Source organism: Pristiophorus japonicus, chromosome 16 (genome assembly GCF_044704955.1).
Source record: "Pristiophorus japonicus isolate sPriJap1 chromosome 16, sPriJap1.hap1, whole genome shotgun sequence".
In the NCBI taxonomy this organism is placed as follows: domain Eukaryota; kingdom Metazoa; phylum Chordata; class Chondrichthyes; family Pristiophoridae; genus Pristiophorus; species Pristiophorus japonicus.
In genome coordinates this window covers 12,726,378-12,735,716 of record NC_091992.1, presented here as the reverse complement: position 1 = coordinate 12,735,716, position 9,339 = coordinate 12,726,378, and the positions used below count along the sequence as shown (strand labels likewise).

The window sequence follows — 9,339 nt, the reverse complement described above, 5'->3', positions numbered from 1 at the left end:
TGATTTTCTTTAACAAAAATCTCGCTCTCATCTGGAGAAACAAGATAGATATTTTTTAAATTTTCAGTAGCAATTCCATCAAGTGTAAAATGTATGAAAGAGGAACTGTCCTCATTAGTAAGCTGTTTGGGAAATCCTTTGTTCCTTTGGAGAGGGGGGATAGAACAAAAGGTTGCCTTCTTAACAACAGCCACTGCATTCCAGAAGTCATTAATTGCATGAAGCGCTTTAAGAGATTGAACAAGACCTTGTTAAGGTGACAAATAAATGCCAATATTAATTTAGAAGGATTAGGCGTCTTTTTCATTTTGATGATGTCACGCACAAGTAATTAATTCAGTGATGCATTTCAACGCGAGTTGCGCAATTATGACACGTGAATTAGGCAAAGAAAAAGAGTTCTGCAACACATTTTAAAATGAAAAGCGTGCCTCTTATCCCATCGCAAGTCGCCATTTATGTGCAAGGAATGGGTGGGCCAAGGTGTTGGTAAAAAAAGGAAGACACTTCAAAGGACGTAGTCAATACAAAGTGGAAAAAGGAGCAGACCTGGCTGCCAAGGGCAGTCAAGGGATTGATCCTGTTCTCCCCAACCGACCCAGGGAAGAAGCATAACGTAAAATAACTCATTATTAGCAACTGTTGTATACATGACAATTTGAAGAGTATATGCCTGGCCAAAACGAAAACAGATTTTTTTGCTGTACAAAATTAAATACCAGTGCTGGGATGAAGAAACACGAAACGTTAAGCTATCGTTTTCCTTCTTGATACTGCTGCATATTTCAGCATTATATATTTATATATATGCTGTTGCTGTAGCGGGATGCCTCTTATGGCAGCATTGGTTATATCCTGTCTGAGATTAAATGCGCTTGGAGTTCAGTAATGGCTGTTATTTAACTTGTGCCTCCCCCCCCCCCCCCCCAATCAAATTCGTAAATCACGTCAAAGGATTTAGTACGGGAAGCAGATACCTGTCTCAGAGAACGATCACTAACCGAGTACAGCATGGCATCTTATTTTATGCAATCAACGAGAATACAATTCATAAACATTTGCATCTGGCAGGACTGTTACTGACAATGGAAGGAGCGAGGCCCAGCTTGGTGACACCTTGCATTTATCAGAACATTATTACAGATTTGCTCATATCAGAACTTTGCACAATTTTACACTACCATGTAAGTAAATGACAAAAATCGTGCATGAACATAGAAAATGCTGTAAGCGTACATCATCGGAATGACAAAGAGAGGATGATATTTTGAACGGGACCCCTTCAACAGAATTGCAATTCAAGTCGTAAATCCCGTTTGCAATTTGTAGCACCAATATTTAGAAAAGTTTTAGAGAGCGGAAGAAATCCGCTCTTAGCAACACAAAGTACGTCTGAAGTTGACTCTGACAGAAGCAGAGTATATTACAAAAGTACAAGTAAAGATGATTGGGTAACTGTATTGGTGAGTAATCCTAATCCTGATTGACATCTGGCCTAGTGAACAGCTTATGAGTTGCTATTTCACCCTCCACTTGTTTTATTTGGTTTCCATTTCATTGTTGTATTCCTTCAGCTGGGAGGTCAGGACAATCTGCCATCGCTGCTGCCCGCTGCAGTAGGGTGGAACCAACAGGGTTACTTTGCAGCGTGTGACAGGTCTCCCTCCCTCTTGCACTTCTGCTTCTCAGTTCTGATGTTGAATGGAGTCAATTACTCTATTGCTGGAGGCAATAGTAGGAAGTGGTTAAGTTAGACAAACGTGGGGACAAGAAATACCTGCTTCAAATAGTTCTTGATACTTCCGTTTTTTAAAATGTATTTTCTCCCTCTTAAAAACACCATATATCGCATCATTCATTCACTGTCTCTCAGTGGGGCAGGACATGTATTTCTAGGCCCTTAGCAATACTGGTCTTGAACCAGGAGATCCACAAGGGTGACTCAGCTTGAATTGCCCTCTGATTTCCCCTCCCCCTCCCTTGTTTTAATGTCCATTGTCTGCTCTGGAATGCATGGCTGAGTTGGGTAATTTACTGCATAGGGAATTATGAGGGACAGAGCTCCGTGCTATCATTCTGTGACCTACTGTATCCGAACACTTTGCTGATGGGTTTCCCTTGTTGCCTATTGAGTGTTATTTTTGTCCCCCTCTTCACCTCCTCCCTCTTTCACATTGCGCACCATTGTGTGGGGCTGGGGGAGGGCGTGGGGTTGGGGGGGTGGGGGGGATAGGTGATCTGAAGCCTCTAGTATACAGGTGAGAGGAAGAGTCTCACTTTGTCCACCGATTAACCTTCCCGTCAGTATCCAGATTTGTACCAGTCGTATCCAGATTCTAGCAATTCCGGTTCAGAAATGCTTATAGTGTGCTTTATCTGGACAAGAGGCAGTGCTATCTCTTCACGGTCTCTACCTTGTGGATTTTCACGCCCCTAGTTAGGGGTACAGCATCGAGAATTTTTACTTCAGTAGAATACCCAGATCATTCTCCCGCCGACCCCATTTCCGATCAGCAGATCTTCTATTGTCATCTCACTCAGCTTTCTGCATTTACAAATAAGGTGTGGGGTCAATTGGTGTTAGATAAACTGAGAACAAAATCATCCCAATTGTTTCTCGTCACTGAGAGAGATGCGGGAGAGAAAAGCATAAGCAACCTTATAAACGTACCTATACAACACACATCTGCACATCAAACTTTACTTTACAAAGCGTATTTTTATCTTGCAGTGTGAAGAAGATCCTTTTTGATTGTTATCAGCAGATACTTGTACACAAAGTGATGTCTCTCCGTTCCTCTCATACTCGTTCTCAGATCGTATTGTATGTTGTATATTACACACATACAATGTACAATGTATATCAGCAATCACACAACTATCTGCCCATACAGAATTAGGCGGCTGCCCAGATTGATATGGAAGGCAGATCCTTGTATTTCGTTGTGGTGGCGTTTAACAATGTGAACATAATGTTTTCTCGCCCCCAATTTAAAGATTTCCTCCAAACGACCTATTTCCATTAAACGTCAGCCAGATTTGGCAGCACGAAAACTACCATTTTTTTTAACGTGGGTTTTATTCGTGTTTGTGTTTTTTTTTCTTCTGCATTATATTCCTGATAACTTACAGATCAATAGAAAAACAAATTCACATACAGCTAACGAAAATAAAAATAGTATTTGTAAATTTTAAAGATTAACGTTTGAGTACGTGGACTCTTCGTCAGAACTGAAATCTGGGAGTTAAGCGAACCCCTTTATAGATCAGATCAAGGCTTCTGGAAATATTTTATTCAGTCCTATAAAGGAATTGTCTCCTCTTGGCTTCTAGTTCTGACAAAGGGTCGACATCCGAAACGTTAATCGACCTTTTTTTTTCTTTTTACAGATGCTGAGAGCCATGTTGTGCATTTCCAGCATTTTCTATTTTAGTTTAAATGTCCATGATCAATTTACAAACTTTTATACTTTTCTTAAAAAAATTATAAATGCAAAATGAAATAGAAACCGGGAGAAAATAGAGCATTAAAATTCACCCTTCCATGTTTAAATTAAATAGAAATCATGGGGAAAACATAGAATTAAAATCCATCCTTCCAAAGTAGTGTTCGAGCTGCCAAATCTGCATGACTTTCACTGCAAATGGGTAGTTTTGGTGGTGGTGGAGGGGGAAATCTTTAATTTGGGGGCAAGGAAACGGGGTTGCTATCCTATTAAAAATACACAAGCGGCAAACAGAACGCGATTGCTCCAAATTGACAGCGTGTGCTTTTTAATTGTTGCCATTGCCATTGCCAGCGTTTCTCGCTCGCTCTCTCTCTCTCTCTCTCTCGATTTTTTTCGCTCCATTGAAAAAAAAGGGCTTCCGAGAGCTTTGTGCGCGTGCGCGTGGATTACCGGAGGCGAGTGGGGTGTGTGTGGGGGGGGGGGGGAAGCAAAAGGGGGCGGTGCCTGGCAGGCGATGACGTAACCGCCCGTGGTTTTCTTAATGAACGGCGGGCCGGGCCCGCGCCGCGCATGCGTCACTTTACATGCGCGAACGAGCGAAAAAAAAAAATCCCGACTTCCGGCTGGTGTCATGGCCGCCGTGCCCTGCTGAATGTGGAGAGGCTGAAAGTCGGGAGGGGGGGGTTTGGGGGGGGGAAAAGAAAGAGAGGAAAAAAAAAAGCGGCGGAGAAAAAGAAGAGGAAGAAAAAAAACAACAACAAAAAACCCCAGCACATAAACCGGGAGGGACTTAACAACAACAACAGCAGCAGCAACAACCCCCCCCCCCCCCACCTCACCAAAGAAAATACCCCCCCCCCCCTTTCTCCACAACAACAAACCAACGGTTTCACCTTTTTGAGGAGACGGGGGGAGGGGGAGGAGGTGGCGGGGGAGGGGGGGAAAGCCGAGCATGGCGGCTCATAAGCCGGTGGAATGGGTTCAAGCCGTCATAACGCGTTTCGACGAGCAGGTAAAAAAAAAACAATTAAGTAAAAAGGGAGGGGGTTGGCTAACGGTTACTGTATTTCTTTTTTTTTCGTAATGACTTTTATTTGTTGTTGCAGCGAGCGCGGTTGTGTGTGTGTGTGTGTGTGTGTTTTAATATATCCCTCTCTGTGAGGTAAATTGGTGTCCCGTTTGTTTCTGCTTTTCTCGGGGTGGGTGGCTTTCCGTGCAGCCCAGTCAGTCGAGGCCTCTGAAGGGCTGGGTCCCAGGGACCCTGGTAAAGTAGACAGCAGGAGCCAAGGGGCCTGCACACTTTAAAAATCCCCACTCCCACCCCCTCTCCAATGATTATTAATCTCTCGTTTTATAATCAAAGAAAATTCCACCCTTCCCCATATATACACACACACACAGAACGGTTCCCTTCCAATCCTCCCCAACATCACTCAATCTCTCTCTTTCTCTCCCTCTCCCCCCCCCCCCCCCCCTTCTATTTGGGTCGACACTCCCTGTGTATTTATCAAACCGTCCACCCCTTCACTAGATTTTGAACTTGTGTGTTTTGCTTTCAATTTGCACTTTCCCACCCCGATCAGTGCAGTTATTAATGCAGCTTTGCTTTTTAGCAGAGGTGATGTTGGGCTTTTGTGGTAGTTCATTTTGGAGGCGATGCATTAGATGTTTGCAGACCTTGTAGTTAAGATGATGTTGATTTCCCCCCATCCTCTCTCCCCCCCCCTTTATGGTTTGCACTTTGCTGATTTTGTTGACAATTGAAGATTTTGGGGGAAAGCTTGCTTAAACATGTTGAAGTTAGTTAACATTTTAAAGTGGAGTTAGGCATCACTAACTAGAAAGCTATTGACTCGAAGCATCTGAATATTTTGTCAAACGTAAGAGGGTAGAATTTCAGCTTTGGGTGCAATCGGCGATCTGGGTGCAAAATGCGGCCAAAATCGCACCAATTTTGCTCAAGTTTCTGCTCAAATTAATTTGCATAGTACTGGATGTGTACAGTAGTCAATTTTTTAGTAAATTAAAACAAAATTTGTATTCAGAAGCTTTTAGAACGTTCCTATGTGTCCTTGTACTGGAAAAAGCAAAACTTTTAGAGCTTTCTCAAAGGCCTGTAAATGGGCATTATTTGCGGAAACTCGCAATGCTGATTACTTCAATCTCGGGGAATGGCCAGTTTTGTGACCAGGCCAGATTGTAACACGGTCATTTTTAACCTAACGCGATAGATCGCAGAAAACTGATTTGTGCTGAATGTAATTTTTGCTGGTTTTACCGATTTCATGTAAATTGCGCCGAAAAGACCAGCACAACCTTGCGGAAACTCCAGGCCAAGGTTTTTTATCGTCAGAAAAATGGAGATAGGGACAGATGTAAATGGAACAATTTGTTGATTGTTTTCCTATCTTTTTTTAAAAACTTGAACTGCGTATTAAATATTTTATAGATCAGAATTTAAGAAAAATTAGGTATTGGGTATGCATGTTACATCTTGCGACTTACTAGCAACTTCTGCAATTTAAAATACAGTAATGCACCTATGTTAGAGCAAATGACAAATTACATTGTTCCGGTATATTTTGGCGGGATGGAGAGTAGGCTGAATGTCTTAAGGCTTGTATTTTTATAATTGGAGGTCAATTCTACGGCACTACAGTACAGTAACTTCTGTTTTGATTCATTTATCAAAAATAAAGAGAATTAGGCAGAAAGTTGTGGAATGGAAATTGAAAGGTTTTTTGTTCTTGCAAATATTCTGTCTGAAGGCATTGACTCATGGGGTACCAGCGCCAGGCGCCTTGTCCAACTGGCCATTCTTCATCGGTGAAGTTTGACTTTAAGCATGGATGGGTTATTTGACCTGTGAGGCGTCACAGCTAAGTCCACTCCTGTCTTTGTTTGGTGCAGACTTCCAGCAGAGGTTCATTGGATAGTGGTCTGGCTGATTTCCACTCCTCTCTCTTTCTCCCCCCCCCCCCCCCACAACCCCCATGAAGGCAGAGGTGCCAAGGTCACTTTGTAGTACTTTTGACCAGCTGAGGTCATCATATTTGACATAGACTAGAGCTTGAATTGGAGATCTTTTTGGTCTGTATAGATCAGCAACTCACTGAACCATTCCCAAGGCTGATGGTATTCTCATTTTGACATTTGTTTGAAATCTCTCGAGCAGGTCAGTCTCAGGAAGCGATGCCTGAAAATGCTGATAAAAGATTTTTTTTTTTAAACAGTATTATTTTGCTCCATGCATGATTTAAGAACATTTATCAGTCAATACAGGCATGTGCAACTTGAATGTTTTTTTCAGTAATGTATGTTTGTTTTGAACTGATACTTTAAAATCTGATTTAAAAAAAAAAGCACACTCTGCAAAACCAAATCTTTTTACATTTGTAAAGTTCGATATTTAGTGTAACTGTTGTCCAGCAAGAATGCTAAAATAATTAGTGTTTATACATCAAATGGTATGAATTGGTAGAAATGGCTGATATTTCAAAAAAATTGCGGCATATTAATTTTTGACTTGAACTTTCATTACAGGAAATTGTACAGTCATAAGAAATTGAACCATTCCAATGTGAGAGACGATGATTTTTTTGCTGTTGTAAGCATATGGAATAGAGGATATGTCCTGGATTATCTGTGTGTTGTGATAAGTATCTGCATAAGCGAGGCAGACCAAAAAAAAGTCACGTGCGTTTTGGCTGTTGACGCGTAATATTATTATATCTCATGTTTGGTCATTCATCATCATAGGCAGTCCCTTGAAATCTAGGAAGACTTGCTTCCACTCTAAAAGTGAGTTCTTAGGTAACTGAACAGTCCAATACAGGAATTACAGTCTCTATCACTGGTGGGACAGACAGTTGTTGAAGGAAAGGGTGGGTGGGGAGTCTGGTTTGCCGCACGCTCCTTCCGCTGCCTGCGCTTGCTTTCTGCATGCTCTCATCGACGAGACTCGAGGTGCTCAGCGCCCTCCCGGATGCTCTTCCTCCACTTAGGGTGGTCTTAGGCTAGGGACTCCCAGGTGTCGGTGGGGATGTTGCATTTTATCAAGGAGGCTTTCGGGGTGCCCTTGAAATGTTTCCTCTGCCCACCTGGAGCTCGCTTGCTGTGCAGGAGTTCTGAGTAGAGTGCTTGCTTTGGGAGTCTTGTGTCAGGCATGTGAACAATGTGGCCCGCCCGACGGATTACATTTGGTCATTACATAACTGTTGTGTAACATTTGATGGACTTTTTTGGGGGAATAATTGAATATTTTTGTAGTCTGGGGAATCACTTATAAACCTGTTGGTAATTATGAAAAAGAAACTGTGGAAGTAAGTTATAGAATCATGAGTTGGAGAAAAGACTTTGCTCTGTGACATGACCAATTACAAGCCTGTATGTTGCAATTGTTTTTGATGTAAAGTATCAACACACTTCTTTTTGAAGAACTGGTTTATTTTGTGTTTTTTCTGCCACCCTTGATATAAAGGACTGGTGGCACTGCTGGAGCTTGCCCGATTGGCTATTTTTCATGTGTAGCAGTCTTGGCTCAGTGGTGGCACTTTTGCCCTTTGACTCAGGTTGTGGGTTCAAACCCCACTCCAGAAATATGAGCACATAATCTAGGCTGACAGTCCAAGGCAGTACTGAGGGAGGCTGCACTGTTGGGGTGATCCTCTTTCGGATAAGACGTTAAAATGAGGCCTTGTCTTTCCCTCTCGGGTGGATATAAAGAATCCCATAGCACTATTTGACAGTGTCAGCTGTGGCCCAGTTGGTAGCGCTCTCGCCTCGAGTCAGAAGGTTGTGGGTTCAAGACCCACTCCAGAGGCTTGAAAGAAAGACTTACATTTATATAGCGCTTTTCACGACCACCAGATGTCTCAAAGCACTTTACAGCCAATGAAGTACTTTTGGAGTGTTGTCACTGTTGTAATGTAGGAAACATGAGCACAAATATCTAGGCTGGCACACCAGTGCAGTGCTGAAGAAATGCTGCACTGTCGGAGTTGCCATCTTTTGACATTAAACCGAGGCCCTGTTTGCTCTCAAGTGGATATAAAAGATCGTATGGCACTATTTCGAAGAGCAGGGGAGTTATCCCCAGTGTCCTGGTTAATGTTTATCCCTCAATCAACATAACAAAAACAGATTATCTGGTCATTATCACATTGCTGTTTTTGGGATTCGCAGGGTTGGGTTTAGAGCAGGGGTTTAAGTGACCAAGACCCCCTAGTAGGGTCTATTAGGGCTAGGGGAGATTTAGACAATGAGGGGGGGAAGCTGGAGGTGGGAAGTTGCTGTATGGCAGAAAGATGGTAGTTGTTCAGCAAGGAAGCCATCTTGCAATCAGACCTAAGCCACAAGACAGCTCCAGAACAACAAGGCTACGGGAGCGGATGGAATCCCTGCTGAGGCACTAAAGTGTGGCGGAGAGGCGCTGTTGGCGCGGATACATGACCTCATCTCTCTCATCTGGAGGGAGGAGAGCATGCCGGGCGATCTGAGATGCAATGATGGTGACCAACTTCAAAAAAGGGGACAAGTCTGACTGCGGCAACTGCAGAGGAATCTCCCTGCTATCAACCATTGGGAAAGTTGTCACGAGAGTCCTCCTCAACAGTCTTCTCTCTGTGGTTGAGGAGCTCCTCCCGGAGTTACAGTACGGATTTCGTTCCCTATGGGGCACAACGGACATGATCTTTGCAGCGCAACAGCTGCAGGAAAAATGCAGGAAGCAGCGCCAGCCCTTATACTTGGCCATTTTCGATCTTACAAAGGCCTTTGACTGTCAACCGCAAGGGTCTATGGGGCATCCTCCTCTGTTTCGGATGCCCCCAAAAGTTCGTCACCATCCTCCGCCTGCTCCACGATGACATGCAGGCCGTGATCCTTACCA

General features: G+C 43.2%; 1 protein-coding gene across 7 annotated transcripts in view; it reads left to right on the top strand.

Annotated features, from left to right (window-relative positions):
• The first annotated feature begins 4,141 nt into the window (after nt 1-4,141).
• The window catches only part of nf1a (neurofibromin 1a), a 321,789-nt gene continuing 316,591 nt past the window's right edge, over nt 4,142-9,339 (top strand). For all 7 annotated transcript variants that reach the window (XM_070856992.1, XM_070856995.1, XM_070856993.1 and 4 more), the window contains exon 1: nt 4,142-4,461. In XM_070856992.1, coding sequence (XP_070713093.1) covers nt 4,402-4,461 — 60 coding nt within the window. In that variant the 5' untranslated portion in view covers nt 4,142-4,401. The remainder of the gene's footprint in view (nt 4,462-9,339) is intronic.